The sequence below is a fragment of the Lytechinus variegatus genome, chromosome 5 (genome assembly GCF_018143015.1).
Source record: "Lytechinus variegatus isolate NC3 chromosome 5, Lvar_3.0, whole genome shotgun sequence".
Classification (NCBI taxonomy): domain Eukaryota; kingdom Metazoa; phylum Echinodermata; class Echinoidea; order Temnopleuroida; family Toxopneustidae; genus Lytechinus; species Lytechinus variegatus.
This window is the reverse complement of record NC_054744.1, coordinates 18,348,988-18,367,231: the sequence shown is the minus strand read 5'-3', so window position 1 is coordinate 18,367,231 and position 18,244 is coordinate 18,348,988. Positions and strand designations below refer to the sequence as shown.

At 36.7% G+C, this 18,244-nt stretch overlaps 2 protein-coding genes across 3 annotated transcripts; both read right to left on the bottom strand.

Annotated features, from left to right (window-relative positions):
- Positions 1 to 715: 715 nt before the first annotated feature.
- LOC121414793 (somatostatin receptor type 5-like) lies at positions 716 to 7,262 on the bottom strand. The gene is made up of 3 exons (XM_041607849.1): positions 6,859 to 7,262; positions 3,179 to 3,314; positions 716 to 2,151 (listed from the first exon to the last, which is right to left on the bottom strand). The coding sequence occupies exons 1-3, from the start codon at positions 7,231 to 7,233 to the stop codon at positions 1,526 to 1,528; spliced, it is 1,137 nt and encodes a 378-aa protein (XP_041463783.1). The 5' UTR covers positions 7,234 to 7,262; the 3' UTR covers positions 716 to 1,525.
- A 2,980-nt stretch (positions 7,263 to 10,242) lies between these two features.
- On the bottom strand, positions 10,243 to 18,163 carry LOC121415629 (DET1- and DDB1-associated protein 1-like). Of its 2 annotated transcripts, XM_041608916.1 has the most exons (5): positions 18,076 to 18,163; positions 14,210 to 14,293; positions 13,780 to 13,834; positions 13,334 to 13,395; positions 10,243 to 12,902 (listed from the first exon to the last, which is right to left on the bottom strand). In XM_041608916.1, exons 1-5 carry the CDS (start codon positions 18,076 to 18,078, stop codon positions 12,789 to 12,791), a joined length of 318 nt encoding a protein of 105 aa, XP_041464850.1. In that variant the 5' UTR covers positions 18,079 to 18,163; the 3' UTR covers positions 10,243 to 12,788. The 2 variants fall into 2 exon arrangements, with proteins under 2 accessions (XP_041464850.1, XP_041464849.1); XM_041608915.1 differs by lacking the exon at positions 18,076 to 18,163 and having other exon boundaries at positions 14,210 to 14,299.
- Between the last annotated feature and the right edge of the window lie 81 nt (positions 18,164 to 18,244).

Genomic DNA, 18,244 nt, shown 5'->3' with positions numbered 1-18,244 from the left:
AGTAAATAAAGAGGCTTTAAACCGGTAAGTAAATAAAGAGGCTTTAATAGGAGAAATTATAATTTGTAAACAAATTTGTTGGCATTACTTCTATGTATTTAAGATGGCATGCTCAATCTTTAATGAAAATCAAAGGCAGAAAAAATTGGAACCAGTGGGATTCAAACCTTTCAACTACTGCTTGCCGGACAGCGACTTAACCACCAGGCTATTCTGGTTCACTGCCAAGCCATGATGAACTGGAATTCAAATACCCTTGATCCTCATCTCTCTGACTCATTATGCAAATGCAGTCGGCCGTGGACAATAGATGTAAATAAAGAGGCTTTAATAGGAGAAATTATAATTTGTAAACAATTTTTTTTTTTTTTTCCGACCTATGATTTTTCCATTACAGATCAAGCATGCGCTCTTAAACACATAGGAGTAATGCCGAAAATTTGTTTACTAAGTGCAACTTTGTTTTTGCAAGAACTCCAAGATCTGCAGGGATAGAGCTTAGAGGGATAGATGAAGGAATGTGAAAGCATTTGAGAAATAAAGAGATGTTGAATGAAGAGTTTATTATGTATAGGCCTGAGAGAGAGAGGGGGGGGGGAGATAACGGGATAAAGATTAGGTGGAGAGATGGGAGAGAAAAAGTTTGCATGTGTGTGTGAGAGAGAGAGGAGGGGGGGGGGGAGGGATGGGGGAAGAAGACGGATGCCAACTGATATCCCTCCCACCGTGTTCAAACGATTACTTTATGCAGTTAATCCAAAAGAAGCACAAGTTGAGATTTTGTGAAATGTTAGGAGTATTTAACAGTTTATTGATTGAAACCAACAGAGAAGTCAACGTTTTAAATAAGGTTTTATTTCATATTCCATCAATATCTTGTTTCCATTACAATTTATGAATGAGAATCGAATGTAAGAAAAATAAACTTGTGTTATCCAATCAATTTTCAATTTCAAGACAATATGAATGAGGGCTATGAGGCTCTGATTTTTCAGGATCATTTTGATACAATCCATTTACTCATGAACTCTGTTGCAATAGGGCTTCATTTGAGACTCCAAATCAAAGACGCATTGTTTCTAAAATCCTGGAAATATACAGGTAGGCCTTCTTGCAATTCTATTTACAATAAAAAGATGGGAGTTGGGCTGCAGAATATGAGCTTCAGTCATCAACATATAAATGTAAATCTAAAACAAAACCAATATATAACTGAGGTAGTATTACACAAATGAAATATAGTGACTAATGAAAATCTCAAAGCTCGTCTACATCGTCTTGGTTATTCTGTCTTCATTTCTTTGATTTCTTCCCCTTCCCTCTCCCTCTCATTCTCTCAATTCCCCCTTCTTTTATATTAACCTTTCTTTTTTGTTCAGTTTCTAAGTTTCACTTTCTTCTGGTTTTTGTCTTTTCTTTCTCCTCATCCAGCATCATCCTCACTTTAGATCGTTTTTGCCTTTATTTATTCTTTCAAATGTAACGATATAGCTGTCAACCAAATGTTGAGCAGAAAAGGGGCATCTCAACGTTCATTCTCGTACTGGCTCTGCCTTCGTGAATCTTCTTCGTTGGTATATGAATTCCTGCGGTTCCTGCTCTCACGCCTTGGTAGGATGTGCGTTGAGGAATCAGCGCTGTCCCTTCTCCACGTTTTAGGAAGCATCTCCCGGAAGACCGACTTAAAACTCGGACTGCAGAAGGCGTACAAGAATGGATTGATGACGCCCGTGAAGTACGCCAAAGTTTTGCACGCGAGATGCACGATTGACGCAGTCCGCCCGAGGACGAACGCTTCCCCGAGTCTGTACATCATGTTGACCTTCCAGAGGAGAAAGACCTCGAGCGGAGCGCGGCAGACGAAGAAGACGAGCACGATGACGACAACCTGTCGTGTCAGGGATCGTTTGTCGCGATGTCGCTGGCCAGGGCCTTGCCGATTTGCTCGTCGGATGCTGCCTTCGCTTTTCTTGCGCTCCCGGTCGCTGCGGGAGAAGTCCCGTAGAATGCGGACGTGGCAATAGGCATGGACAAACATTGGAATGACGAAGATGACCATCGTGACATAGCTGTAGGTGATGATGTGGCCAACCGAGACACTCTCATCACATTCGGTGAAGAATACGCTGGGTATCATCAGTACGATCGACACTATCATACAAAAGAAGAGTTTGGAAAAAGAAAATGGGGTTAACAGAACATAAATTCGGCATTCTATGCAATTTTATCAAGGTTCTGTTACATAGTACCATCCCATCTTACGATCGCGATATCTGCCTCTTAATTATTTTCAAAATGTTAGTCGGCCACAGCTTTCAGGTTGAACATGCCAACGTGAATATGCGTGTCTATGAACTTTCTGAGGTACAAAACAATAAAGCATATGTGTGGACGCACTCGTTTCTCTATATGTTCTCAGGTCATCATCGTTAGAATGTGGTAGTAGACCTTGAGATGCCCTGGGGAAGATTTGTTTAAACAGATTTTGTTAGTTTAAATTTGACAAGCCCCCCCTCCTCAAAAAAAGGTGCTACGAAATGAAGATGATTTGGTCCAGGAAAAAAATAAAAAGCAAAACAGAAAGGGATTTAACTACAAAATTAAGGTAATTTAGGCATGCTATTTAGCATGCCTAGCGGATTTCCAGGGGATGCTTCCTATAGGTAATACTGTACACCCCAGCACCCCTGCTTCCCATAAATCCGACGGCCATGATTCCTAGCCGTGTATCACTTAAACATGCAATTTGGATTCTCCCATGCTTGCTAAGAAATGGATAGATAACTTGAAAGCTTAAGTTGTTTTTCAAATATTGCTCGGTTTGCTCCATTTAAAATTAACTACGGAATATACTAACAAAAAAGGGCCAACATTTGATGAATTGTATTGCTGTTAAAGCAACATATACTAGCTCTCCCTCCCCTAAGCAAAATCGAAAACCTAATCGTCGACTGTTTTCCACTGACTCTATTTATTGTTTAGTACTATCTGTTCTATATTTTGTGATCTCATCGTCAAAGAGAAGAAAGAATAAAAGAGTCTGGTGATCGAGGATGGACTTACAGGCAAATTTTGATAGTTTCCCTTAAAATAACCAGCTGAAAAAAATTGATGAGCCCACTACCCTAAACAGAGATTTTAAAAAATGTATATATATATTTATATATAAATATATTACCCGTCCAGGCCACTACGATTGCAACGATCCTCCTTGCCCCTGTACACCTTGCCTCTGACGTCAGTGGGTGTATCGTGGCGTCGTACCTTATTATCGTCATCACAAGAAGCAGACAGCAGGTCGCTTGTTGGGCAATCTAACGATTGTAAGATGGAAAATAGAAAGGAGTATTATGGAAATAGAAAGAAGGACGATGATAATGAGAGAGAGGAAGCCTCAAATTTAAAGGGATGCTCCAGGCTGAAGATGTTCCTATTTTTTATAAATAGAGTAAAATTCACAGAGCAAAATGCTGATTTTTTTTCACAATCGGATAACGAATAAAGTTATTGAATTTTAAAGATTTGTATTTTTCTGGTGAAACAGTTCTAGGCATGTCTGCATGAATATTCATTAGTTGGGCTGATGATGTCATATCCCCACTTGTTTTTTGTATTTTATTATATGAAATTAGATTTATGAAAAAAATCCACCAATTAGAACTAAAACAATTGGATGGACAACTGATTAAGTGCATATTGCTGCAACTTATTTCGTCATAATGGAGACACATCATTTACATATATTAGAATTGAAACAATTATTATTCATGTGATAACATAAGAAAAAGGACTGTGGGGATGTGACATCATCAGCCCACCTAATGAATATTCATGACGGCGTGCATATATAACTGTTTTCACAAAATAATGCTAAACATTAAAATTCAATAACTAATTATCTGTCAGCCATTTTGCTGAAATTCTTGCTCTATTCATTTCATCTAGATATAGATATTCTCAGCCCGGAGCATCCCTTTAATGTTTAGCCTGGACGCCAAACTGTCTTTATAATATTCTGGCACTGTCTATATATTATGAAATTCAGACAGTCCCATATTGAAGAAAAAAATGAGTTTATACATTTTCTACTCTCCAAGTTGATACCAGGTCACCTTGAGTTGTATGTATCGTTTTAATCCTCTTTCGTTCCAAATTTATAGATAATGAGCTTTACCGAGAACTCGATTGCATCACTGGAGTGGGTCAGTTTTAACCAACTCGTTTGTATAGGTGATAGGCATACGAAATCAGCATTGAGCCCGAAAAATTCATGGTTTCGTTGTAACCTGTAATCATCACTATTGATATTAATTTATTTGGCTAAGTGCCATGAATAGGGGAGGTCTATAACAGATATAGGCCATATAATAAAATATGATGAGGGGCGGATGCCGCGGCGCCAGGGTATTTTGACGGAGGGGGCGGGGTGAGACGACATTTAAACAAACACTAAATTTCCATATTCCATGATCCCTTTTCTTTCCCCCTTTTCACTACCTGAAAAATTATAGGGGCAGGCATCTCTGAATAGGGTATAGCCCCCCCCCCCGGGGGGGCAGTCAAATATATTGCTGTACACAAGCATGACTAAAAAACACGTTTAAAGGGGTATTTTTTCAGTTTTGGACGCGGGCCGCGCGTGGTATAAAACACCGATTTTCAAAAAAAAGGGTAGTTTTGAAAGACTTGTCAATGGTCAATCGCAGGGTCAAACGTATTTAGGGTATGTTTTTTCTAAAGCTTTTTTTTTAAGACCAGCCAAACGTGTTTAGGGTAAGTTTATTTTGGGGATAGTTATGCAATCTTTAATTTCCGTTTATTTTCACAAAAACGTTATATGCACAACATCATGGTATGCAAATGCACATCGATAATGCCTCCCACTCATCATTTTATCGTTTTAATGTTGGGTTAGAATTGCCCTTTGCATATTATGTGCCCCTTTCTCAGTTTCTGCAGAGTATATGAGGCGCAATATAGTTGCATTATTACCATCCTTTTCACCTCGAGCTGCTCAGTCAATGTCTCCTTTATAACAGCCCCGTTTCTCATAATAGTCATATAATCTTCTCTTATTATTGCATCGTATCTAAAATTTTTGAATGTCGTTTTCAAGTCCAAGCTATTTTTCCTTATTGATATAAACAAAAATTCATACTTGCGATACGATTTTTTCGTCAGAACTATGCTTACTTTTAAAGAGCAGCTATTTATTCATGATCGGCGACCACTTTTGTTCTTTGTAATTTCCCCATTCAATAAACTTGATGCATCTCTTTTGGCACGAACGTTACTCCTATCCAGGGGCCATGGAAGCGGGGGGGGGGGGGGGGCTGAAGCCCCTCCCCAATTTTATTTTCCAAAACCGTGTTCAAACACATAAAAATTACCATCTGATTATTTTTTTCCTGGTCAGCCCCCCCCCCCCCCCCCCCCCAACTTTCGGCTCAGCCCTCCCCCACTTTCAAAACCGTTCCGCGGCCCTATACTCTCTACACTCTAAAAACTGAGCAAAATACGAGGCTTTATATTGAAATATCCACTATCCCGACTAAAATCAACACAAAGTGAAGCAGTAAGACAGATATTAAGAGTAGGGGAAGGCGGGGTAAGTTGAGCATAGGGGCGAGTTGAGCCTCCAGCCCCAGGCCAATAATGAATGAATCAGACATCGTGGTGGTGTATATTGATGACCCATTGCATAACCCGTAACTCCACCTTATTATTTTCAACTGTAAAACAAAAAGTACTTTTTAGAGGGAAAAATACAAAATTCAGTCGAAAAAAGTATAGAAAAAAAAGGTGTGAAATAGATAAGTGCTTTTTACACACACACGCGTCTTTAAATATAATAAGAACAACATTTGGTCCGTTGCAGAAAGAGTTGCAATCAATCGCAACTCTAAAAAATCATGTGCAACTTGATTTTCCACCAATCAACAGCGCGCATTTGGAACTTGCGATATTGATTTTTTTTGGTTTGCGTTTAAACGCAACTCTTTCTGCAACGGGCCCCAGGTATGGATCTTCATTCTCGTCACAGTCTTTTAAATGATGGATAAGTTGTGTGGATGCGAAATTTTCGCATTAAGTTCGGACTGGGGTAAGTTGAGCCAGCCAACATGGTAATGCATATAAAAAAAACTTAATGAGCCAGATATGCAGGCAGAAAGGAGCAAATTTACATGACTGTTCTTTTCCTTTTAAAGGATGTTAGTATTTATAGAGAATAGCAAGTGAAAAGACTTTAAATAAAAATTTGACATGCTGGTTCTTCCCCCATACACTTTGTCCACAGTTTTTGTGGCTCAACTTACCCCAGAAGGTGGCTCAATCCCTGACATGGGGCAAGTTGAGCCATTTGGCTTATTTTTCAAAGGTGACAATGACTTTCAGTGTGGGGTAAAGATATACATAGGTGAAAAATATTTCAAAAGAATTGAATTTTAAGGCGAGGTACTTATTTCTCCAAGATAATTAATCATATGAATTCTTACATGCAAAAAGCATAAGTGTCACAACTTACCCCGCCTTCCCCTACAGAGGAGAGCCACAATGTCATGATACTCAAAATTATGTTAAAACAGAGAGAGAAACATGAATATTTTATTTTATCAAATTTCGAAATTAAAGGGTCACTATACTTGCTATAACCTCCGGAAAATAGGATTCCTTTGTGTGTGTTTTTAGGAGCATCATATTATACAGGCTCCTCGTAAATTTGGGGAAAATATAAGAACTCAACCTAACGCCTTTTCTTTTTCACAGAAAAGCCTGTGAAACTTGAAATTTTAGGCTCATAAAGTGGGACAAGAATGAGTAATATATATTTACTAAGTTTTTACTACCAATACTCACATACTGCATGTAACTGATAATCTGGCATTGCCACCAGCTGAGTTCATTGACCACCAGAGCGTTGACGAGTGGGTTGACGGTGAGGTAGATGACGTCGGCCAGGGCAAGATTGGCTTTGAGTTGGTTGATGACGGTCCGTAGGGAAGGAACGAAGGCAATGAACCAGATAACAATTACGTTGCATGGTATTCCGATTACGGCGATTGGTAGAAAGAAGTAGATGTCGAAGAGCTCGATGAAAGGGAGATCGACATCGGGGGTCGTGGAGTTGAAGTTTTGACCTTCTGCTGGATGCAAGAGCGAGGGGGATGTCGAAATCGTTGTCGTGATGTCGCCAATAACTAGGGCATTGTCGGGGGCATTGTCCGTAGCCATTATCCTATTCTCTTTTTAGGTTTTCTTTTCACACCAATGCTATCACGTTTTGTTGAAACTTTGATTCAGCTATATATATCCGACATCTTGCTTCAGTTTTTCTACCAAGATAAGCTATGAAATAAATCAATTGTTCTCATGCTTTGCTAAGCTATAAATAAATAAATTGTTCTCATGCTTTGCAATGTACCAAATCAGAAGAACATATATACCGCACCATACACATCTGTACGTTTGAGTCTGTCGCCGGGTATGTCGCAAAGCAATTATGCCTGGATTATTTTCCTCATTTTGAGGTATTGCAATTCAGACAAGTCTCTATATACTTTGAGTTCTCGACCACCTGTTGGGTGTTATATCAACATATAATCGTGAAAATTATCGGTTATCCAGAGTTGAGTCTCATTAGCATAGATAATAGAGTAATTAATGTTATGGTCATACATGAGGTGTTATAAGTAAGATCACGTGTATGATGCCGGGTTTGGATGCATATCTTGTGTCTCGGTGGTGATTTGTGACGACAGGCCTCGATCGGATAGGTCCATGATCGGAATTAGGCCTTATTTTGTTTCTCTTTTCTGTATTACTGTTATAATCGTTCATATTCAGTTTAATGTGATTTTCTTTCATTTGAATTAAGGACGTGTGTCCTCCGTTCTTTACTTCTGCATCCCTTCCTTCCGACTTTTCTAATTTCCTTGTTTATTTTCTATTCATTCGATTAATATGTCACTCCTTTCTTCTTTCCGTCATTCACTTATTCTGAATAACTGAAAGACCCAATTCCTTCAGTTATTCTGAATAACTGAAGGAAAGAAAAAAGGAGTGACATATTAATCGAAAGAATAGCATGGAAAATAAACAAGGAAATGGAAGAAAAAATGAGAGAAGGCGGTTATTCATAATCCATTTTTGAGTTATTTATTGATTGCTTAATTAAGTAATCAGTCCATTTTACACTCATTCTTTTGTTAATTTATTTATCCATCCATCTATTCATGCAGTCATTAATCAACTGATTAATTAATTCATCCATCCATCCATCCACCCACCCATCCATCCATTCATCATTCATTCATTCATTCATTCATTCAATAAATCAATTCATAAATCCACACATATATCAATTTTTTCATTTGTTTGCAACTTCATTAGACCTATACAAAATGATAGATCTTTATAAGCCAATATAAACCTGTATAATTTGATTGGGAAATTAACTCAAATAGGTGTATTGTCAGTGCTGCAGATACTAATAATAGCCGCCATCACACTCATCTCTCAACATCCAATTCTTTCTCTCGTTCTACCCCCTCTTCTTTTTCTCTATCCCCTCTCCCTTTCACCCCACCCTTTCACTTCCTTTGCACGTAAAGTACGTTTCCGGTTGTTTCACTTTCCACATTTTTAAAGGTAGGGGCTCTCATTTAAAACCTTAAGAATATCAAATTTTAAATGATTATAACATACATATATAATCCTACTCATAATTGATTTTTGTAGAAAATGGGAGAAAAAGAGGAAGAAAATAAAATACTAATATATAAGAAAGACATGAAATAGTTGAAACCATAAGCATAAAAACTAACATTGCAGCAAGTTTGAAAGAAACCCTGTGGGTTGAGATTGGTCTATGGATGTCGATACAATTGGGTAGGTACTATAACAAATTTGCAGGTCCGAATCATGAAAGATAAAATCAATCTTTAAAGAATAAGGAAAACAGAAAGAAAAATAAGCATTAACAAATAATCATTCATAATATAAATGCAGAATATTTTTTATTGATTATTAACATAAAATAAATGATGGTTTTTAACCATCAGAATTTTGTTTCCAGCTATTATGTGTACCATTTTGTAAAAGTATATCAAGAGCTACATCAATGAATTGTATGTGAATGAGGAGAATGAATACAAAGCGTGATCTAGGATGTTTAAAAATCAAATTGACTTTTTTCCCTTCTCTACCCCTTTAAAATCTTACATATGGAATCAATATCAGACTATGGTTATGTGTATTGTAGATGCATGGAAATATATTTATGACAGAGGAAAACTACTTTTACAAAATTGATGTTTTTGGTGCTCATGCAGTATCTTACATGCAGTAATAGGACAAGAAACCAGCGTGGATACATAGACAGGGAAATCAACAAATATTTAAGTTTGATATAAATTCATACATTTGGCACAACTGCCATTTAAATGCATTTCAATGCATAAATATTTCATATCATCCTCAATTTTATAACCTCCAAAAGAATATCATCTCACAAATAGGAAGATCCATTCATGTGTATCCTAATTTCCATACCCATTACAAAAGTGAGCAATGTTTACCCGAACACGAATTATTTCATAACTTTGTTGTCAGAATGTTTTATAAAGTTGAGTCTAAGAGCTTTTCATACAGCCATTTCAAAAGTGCAACCTTTAAAGATGTACAGTCTAGCAAGATTCATACTCAATACATGTACAAATAAATGTACATATAGTGAGTTTTCACTAAGTATACTACAGCCAAACTCTTCCCTTATTGGTGCACACATTATACCAACTCACTGGATGAACACCCCAATTTAAATTATTACTTAAAAGTTGCATGGATAAAAATAAAACACCTCCTTCCAAATTTGAATTACATGTACATTAATTTTGCAGGGGAAAAAATCTAGGACCTGGGGCCCTTGCAAAAGAACTTTTGCCATTAAAAACTCTGGCATTTTTTATGCCAGAGTTTTTTGATGTGTAATTTCAAATGGCATAATTTTGTTTGCCAGAGTTTTAGTTTATTTGTCAGAGTTTTTCATGGCAAAAGTTTTATGCAATGGGTCCCTGATGCAGAAAAGATTGCAATCGAACGCCACTGCAAATATCAAGCGCAATTTAATATTCAAACATTCGAATGCGCACAATTTATACTTGATCTTTGAGTCATTAAAATGCAAAATTTCCTGGAATAGGCACCTGATCAAAAGTTTACCCCTGATCTTTTTAACTTAACTAGCCTATTGCTTCTGACCCCTGCCCCTCCCCACTTGCTCTATAATGCCAAAAGGTCGCTTGATATGTACGTAGAGTCCGGCATGACTGGAACATACACGTATACAATTACAAATGATACATGTACATGAAAACATTTTTCGATTTCCTTGACTTGTCAATCCTGCAAATCAAGCTGCCTGGAAGTCTCAGTTAGCAGTAGCACAACTTGCAAAAACAAAACAATGATACAAACATACATTGTAACTTTCCTTAGTTTAGAGCTAAAATTATTTTAGCCCCATACAGATAAAAGTTAAGAACGCAATAAAACTTTATAGCAAAGTAGTTAACATGTTAAAAATCATATATAATCCCACATATCGAGGACTCATTTCAAACCTGAAACAAATTATGTTCAAGTAATCAGGAAAGCATACATGTACTAGGCTGAATACTTATTTAGGATTACAATAACTATTAGTAGGCAAAGATACACTACACGTTTTTGTATGAATTAGAAAGGAGAAGTTTGTGGGATTGATGGACAAGAAGGAAACTTGGATTTGATAATTTGAGTGATCAGAAATTACAGTCAACCTATCAATCCCATCCAAGTCTTATGTACTGGATATCAGAACACAGACACTACTTTCTGGGTGAAAAAAACATTCATATGATGAAATGTGAGATTTTGTTCCTTCTTTAAAGTACTTGGGCACATTTTGAATTACATGAACATGCATACATGTGGGTTTGACTAACAATGTAAAAATGAGAGAAATATAGCTCTTGTCGCTAAAATAATCCCAAACAAACTTTATTTCCAATGCAGCCTTGAGAATCAATAAATGGAACACAGATGGATACATTCCAATCTGCATTAAAATTGCGGAGGTTCTGAGAGCAAAAATTTACATCAGCAATCAAAGTTGTTTATCATTTTTCTTGAAAAAGAATATTTGGTCCTCAACGATGTACTCACTACATGCATGTATAAATGTAGGATCGCCTTGCCGAGGCCGCTGCATAAAACTTAGCATAAATAGTAACTTTGTCCTAAAGGTATCAGCAATAGAATCTGAGTTAATTGGCTGGCCCAATGTTGTCATGGTAGATAATATTACTGATTACTGAATTACCTTTAAAGTAATTTTTGCTTCAGACCAAGATTCAACTTTCAAGAAGATACATGGAGAATAAAGGGGATAAATCATTAAAAAATGTGCGAAAATAAACTAAAACTTCATACATCACTACATGTATGATGAAATAATGAAACAGAATCATAATAGAATGAATAATACTTGTTATTTTGGGGTTCCATGAAATTATTCACCTGTTTTTTTTCTTCTTTTCTTTTTTTATTTGAACCAAGCTAATGACATGTTTATATTTTGTTCTTAACAGAACATTTGTGACAATTCTGTACAGAATTCAGATACCCTAATCTACTATATATAATTGGAGTTTTCAGAGCAAATTGAAGAACAGCTGGTGTCTGTTTCACAAAGCTTTCTTTTAACTAACAAATAATTTTATGCACAGGTTTGTGACCTAAAGTTGGGTTCTTAATCCCATCTGCTACAGCTGAATTGATATTTGATTTAAAAATCATAATTATTAACATCCATCTGGATGAAAAATTCAATATTTTCAAAAGTTTGATCAGGGTTTCCTGATCAGGGATCAGGAAAATGTACTCACAAAGCAAGGAAAATGTTGGTTATCTCATTTACAATTGAGCATAGGAAAGGGTCAACAGTTGCATGTATTGCATGTTAAATGAACAAGAAATAAGTTCTTCAACCTTTTTTTTATGTAGCAGTATTTAAACAAACTGCATTATGTAGAATCTTCCACTTCCAGGAGTGAAATATCTTGGACTTTAAGGAAATAGATTAGCAGATTCTTGCAATAACCTCTGACATTTTTAGAGAAGTAGGCTACTCAATTCATACAAGGCCTACAAAACTACTCATCTATACATGTACATTCATATTTATTTGACAAAAATGTAAGCCAACAAAAAAAAAAGGATTAAAAAGACAATGCCCAGTCTACTATGCATTTTGCGGTCAAAAGCCCATTGTCTTAAAAAGCCCTTTTACATGTGGGCATGAAAAACAATACATTATCATTTATAATAATAATAGAGTATTATATACATATACATTTAATAGCAAGGCATACAAATAAAGAAAATATATTTGCGGGATCGATTTTTTCAGGCATTTCCTCCCCCATGCTCAGAACGACCCCCAGTCAATTTGTGCACTTTGTTTCTGGAAGCAAGGGAAAGGCAAGTGTGAATCCTCTCAAAATGTCCTTGATCAACACAAAGAACACAACACCACCTGCTGTTTCATTCCTATACGACTTCTCGAGCATGTTCACACTGGCCATGAAAACATTACTCGAAGACAGCTGCATCAATCAAGGGGGTCACATGCTCAGGAATGTTCCAGCCTCATCGTCTCGATTGTTTTTTTTGCATGCAAAATGGCGACAGAGTTTGTGACATGGTAATAGTGACATATATCGGGACTTTGCATGGGAGACAGCCGTTTAGTGTCCTGCGTTGTCTCTGCTGCTATTGTGTTGTAGCCTGGGCATCTTTCGAGCTGGAGGTGATTCTGTGTCTAGGTTAGCGTTACCTTGATCTCGCTTTTTATGAACATTCTAAGAGAAAAGAAATACAAAAATATAGTTTAAAAATATGAAGTAATCAAAATCAAAGTACATGTAGAATGCTTTACAATACAGTACAAATTTTGTTTGTCCATTTATATAATATACAATTTTACCAGCAAGTATCAGAGTCAATCTTGAATGCTGCTTCATATGTGGACAAGTTCTCAAACATCTTGAATACCATTTATTTTTCAACTTTGACTGTTTTTACGACTCAACTTATTTACTGCCAAGGGTCCTGCCTTAAAGACTATGAATTATGCAAATTTTATTTACATTTCTCAAATTAACTTTTTTTTTCTTTAAGACTTTAGGATTATGGTAACTACCGGTAACCATTATGGCAAAGCTACCATAATTTTTACTTTATGAAATTGCCCAAAATGTCTTAAAATGTCTTTAATGAATAGATAGATTACCTTCTTATCCCACTGCTGATGTAGATACCTTAGAAGGATGTTTGTCTTTTCTGTTGTGATAACTGAATAACATACAAAATAAAACATTAAACAAATTATAATCAAGCTTTCTCAATCAGGTATTAGCCATATCTATAAAAGTAAGTGTATGTACATGTATGGTGGGGGGGGGGGGGGGAGGGGAGCCTTCTAAGATTCTAAATGCCTACGTTTACAAGAATACTTGTACAGTTTTCAAGATTTCATTTGCTTGTCTATATGTAGACTAGAGTGACATGCTTTAACAGAAAACATAATGAAGATCTACTGGCTACTGCATAATAGAACGTTTAAAAGAAATCGACACACTCTCTTTTTTTTTTCATTAAACTAATTTCCCCCAGGTTTAATCTTTCATAGTTTCATCCTCCTTTAATAATCATTAAATCACCAAGAAATATACAAACCTTGTTCTGAAGGGTAATCTTTGGTTGGTAAGTACACATTAGGCTTCTTGCTTGGCTGTATGAGCAAAAGAATTTTTTTTTGGAAAATTAGTACATGTATATGTCAGCCATATAATTATGATTTTAAAGCATCTGTGCAAATCATATTACTAGTAATGCAATTATACTGTATCATCAGAAAATAGTTTTGTCTTTAATAGCACCAAATGTCCCATTTGAAAACTTTCTTGTAATTGTAAAATGGCATTGTGACAGTGTCATTTTTTTTCATGAAATGCTTAAATGAAATAAATGTGAAATCAAATTTCAAGCACTCTCTCAGAAAAAAAATGACAATTTGAAATTCTTGTGTGAAGATCTGCAAACAGGACATGTTAATAAAATTGTGCTTCTAACCCATTTGATACTAGACAGATGTCATGATACTTACAGTACTTCTGTTTGGCTCGCTGTGGTATTTGGTAAAGTTGTTCTCATCGTGGCACGGAAGGCCCTTTAGTAGCTCTCCAACACTCTGCATTATGAATAAAACAAAGAAAAATGGAAATCAAATAAATCAGGCAAATGAATAGTTTGACACTAAATCCCGCTTCACCTGGTCTAGCGTGCGGGATATTTTAGTATCATGGTGAGATTCATGATATTTATCGCCAAATGCACGCATTTTTCATCTAGCATCGCTCATGATTTTGTCGCCCTCTATACGCGTCTTGTAGCTAGGCTGCAATAACAAAGAAGACAAGATGGCAACAATAACATCTGTGAGTAAATGATCCTCTTTATTTTTTTCATTAAACATGTAATTTTTTTAAATGAGAAATATTCGGGCCAAAAGGATATTGTAGCTCGTTTACATAAGTTTGGGCTCAAGTTGTGATTTTGAGGAACACTTTAATCGTGGGAAAAATGACGATGCATGTAGTGCAATGGCATGCCGTTCCTGGCTCCGTGGAGATTAAGCATGTCAGTGGAATGACTTTAATCTCTAGGAGTCTCCTGGCTAGGTTAAACCGATGGTTTCTTAAAACCACCTTTGTGAAATCGGGCCTATATGTCTGCAATGATCCCTGGAATGATCTACATGCAGACTATTATCATATGTTTGACTTTGCCTAAAATTTAAGTAGGTTAAAATCATGGAACAGAGATACAACCTTAAAAAAAGGAGCCCCCATGAGCTCCAAACTAACCACCGCAAAATATATTAACAGTGGCTATTTTCAGGGGGAAATCTAAAAACAGCCCTCGTAAAAAGTAGTTTTGTGGTTGGTGCGCAGACATGGATCACAAATATTTGTTCAATATGAGAAGTGAAAATGACTCAGTCCAAGTTCCAACACAAGTTTTGTCAAACTTCCAAGAAAATTATAATTTTCTCTCAAATTTTTTTGAGATTTTTGGCACACTTGGACATAAGAATATTAGGGAAATGAATATCAAGTGACTAAAACACTATTTAACTGTCTAATTACACTGTACTCCTCATGATCTGAGTCCCCTTCCCGTGTTGAGACTGCCAATTTTCCATACTACATGTAGCAGGGGACACACTGGATAACGAGAGGAATATGCTATGTACTTGTTATAGGAGTCCCCTCTCAACACAGGAAGGGGACTTGGATCACAAGAAGTAATTAGACTGTTTTTAATGTGATTTTTATTGATTTTAATGATTCTTATTATCAAAAATATTTATTTATCATCTATAGGAAAGGAAACTGTCTAAAAGTAGTAGAGTGGTTTTGAAGAGGAGGGAAATGAGGGGTGGATGAATATCAATGGGTATATTGCCGTTTTGGATTTTTTAGGGGAGGGTACTTGGATCACAAGTAATAGTATGGTACTCCTCGTTATCGAAGTCCCCTCCTCTGGGAAATTGGACAGTCGTAACACAGGAAGAGGACTCAGATCACGAGGAGTTATTAAACAGTTGAACAGTATTTCTAATGTGATTTTTATTGATTTTCATGATTCTTATTACAGTATCGAGAATATTCATTTCTCAGATTCTACTGATTTTAATAATTCATATTATCAAAAATATTCACTTATCATCTCTAGGAAACTGTCTAAAAAGACAGCTGGTTTTGAAGAGGAGGGAAATGAGGGGTAGATGAATATCAATGGGTAAATTGCCGTTTTGGGTTTTTTAGGGGAGGGTACTTGGATCACAAGTAATAGTATGGTACTCCTCGTTATCGAAGTCCCCTCCTCTGGGAAATTGGACAGTCGTAACACAGGAAGAGGACTCAGATCACGAGGAGTTATTAAACAGTTAAATAGTATTTCTAATGTGATTTTTATTGATTTTCATGATTCTTATTACAGTATCGAGAATATTCATTTCTCAGATTCTACTGATTTTAATAATTCATATTATCAAAAATATTCACTTATCATCTCTAGGAAACTGTCTAAAAAGACAGCTGGTTTTGAAGAGGAGGGAAATGAGGGGTAGATGAATATCATGGGTTAATTGCCATTTTATTTTTAGGGGGGCTTGGATCACAAGGGATAATTATAGATTTATAGGCCTACAGTTTCAGTGTTCTAATTACCTGATGAAATAAAACAATGGAGACTAAAAAAAGTACATGCAATTCTGATTTGTTATTAGGAATTAGGAACCAACATAAAGCAATGGAGACTTAAGAGGGAGATGTAATTTGCTTGATTTACCGGTACAGTAAAAATGTGATAGACAAAATAAAGTATAAAGTGAGAAACATGAGATAATCCTAATTTATTTAGTATAAGAAGTAGCTGACAACGAAATAAAGCAATAGGGACTGAAAAGAAGTACATGCAATTCAGATTTATTTCGTAAATTAGGAACCGACGAAATAAAGCAAGCGGGAGACTGAAGTGAAGAGGGATAGATGCAATTCTGATTTATTTAGCAAAAACGTAATAGACAAAATAAGCAAAATTTTAATTGTGAGAAACATAACTTGTAAGATGAATGTAATCCTGATACATATAAAAAAAGTACTAGACTCTATAGTCTATGAAATAAAAGCAATAGACTAGATAGAGATAAATGAAATTCTGATTGAAGTCCTGACGCCAATCAAGTGGAGACTGAAATGAAGATGCACAGATATTGCGAGGTTGGTAGAGACAGGACGTAGACTGACAACATAGGAGTGATAGGACTGTCAGCTGTCTTAGGCTAAAATAACTTAATAAGTCTTGGACATTATGATAAGACATGTTTTCCTTGTGAAAATTGTCCATTTCCCCGGGGGGGGGGGGGGGGCCACTTCCATTCACGAGTGGATACCATGCGCGACCATGGGGTCTCGAAAAGCACCCTAAACACGTAATTTCCATATTCTGAAAATGCACCCCTTAACAAGTATTGGCGTGTGAAACCCTACCCTTAACAAGTATTGGAAACAAAACGATACTCTTGGCAAATATTCCCTGAAATGAACCCCTAAACAAGTACAGGAATGTTTTATTGTTACGGGTCCTTTGGTTGTCGGCTTTACCTTATTTGGTTTAGAACGACCCCACCTTCTACACCTCGCGCAAATAGGACTCTAAACACGTAGTGTTAGGGCAAAAAGGACATCCTTTATAAAACATTTTAATTTTGTTTTATCATCCCCGCAAATTCGACCCTAAACACGTAATTTTCCTAGCGAAATAGATACCCTTTTTTCATTATATTTGTGTTTTTGACACCCTTTCCACGTTACGTACGTAACGTGCCCTATCGTGAAAAGGACATCCTTTTTACGTGTTTTTTTGGTCGCGCATGGTATCCACTCGTCAATGTAAGTGGCCCCCCCGGGCCATTTCCCATGGATCATCCGATCAGAGAGCTTGTTCCTTGGAATTGGATAATTATATAATGCCAAAAATTATTCTGAACCGATCTCCATTTATTTATTTTCAAATTTTGGGTGGCTGTCGCGTCGCAAAAGGAACTCTTCCCACCTTCGGTCTCAGCGCAGCTGTCTCACTCTCTCACTACACTAGTCTCAGCTCAGTCAAGTCAGTGACGTGACACACCCCAAATTGGCTACAGACAGTACAGGAACACAACCAACGTCATCATGAAAGCCGCACGGTACTAAACCTCTCTTCCACTCACGCCCAAGCTGTCGGGCTACGATATTCAAGGTCCGGTCCAGAGGACACATGCAGCGCTGTATTGGCAATGCGAGTGTTTCATTTCAGCGCGCAGCGCCAGCGACAGCGACAAATAATCGCTCATTACAACAAGGATAAATCCTGTTTTATACATAATACCGCTCAAAATAATTAAGAAGAATGAAAAAAACTCACCATGCTTCAAAAAATTTCTCCTCGTAGTCGTAAACAGTACCGAAATTCAATTCCAAAAATGATACAGTCTCGACTCAACTGCACTGGCCTGGCGATGCACTGATGATGTCTCGTTCGAGTTCAAAGGTCAACTTGAATTGCGACTTGCGAAGCTAAGGAGCCGGAGGAG

Excerpts from the sequence above, each read along its gene's own strand:
- LOC121414793 (XM_041607849.1), bottom strand. The coding sequence starts at position 7,233 with ATGGCTACGGACAATGCCCCCGACAATGCCCTAGTTATTGGCGACATC. Across the intron at positions 3,315-6,858 it reads TTATCAGTTACATGCAGTAT|ATTGCCCAACAAGCGACCTG; the intron begins GTGAGTATTGGT and ends TACAATCGTTAG. Across the intron at positions 2,152-3,178 it reads AATCGTAGTGGCCTGGACGG|TGTCGATCGTACTGATGATA; the intron begins GTAATATATTTA and ends TTTGTATGATAG.
- LOC121415629 (XM_041608915.1), bottom strand. The coding sequence starts at position 14,299 with ATGCAGAGTGTTGGAGAGCTACTAAAGGGCCTTCCGTGCCACGATGAG. Across the intron at positions 13,396-13,779 it reads AGATTACCCTTCAGAACAAG|TTATCACAACAGAAAAGACA; the intron begins GTTTGTATATTT and ends TATGTTATTCAG. Across the intron at positions 12,903-13,333 it reads ATCAGCAGTGGGATAAGAAG|AATGTTCATAAAAAGCGAGA; the intron begins GTAATCTATCTA and ends CTTTTCTCTTAG.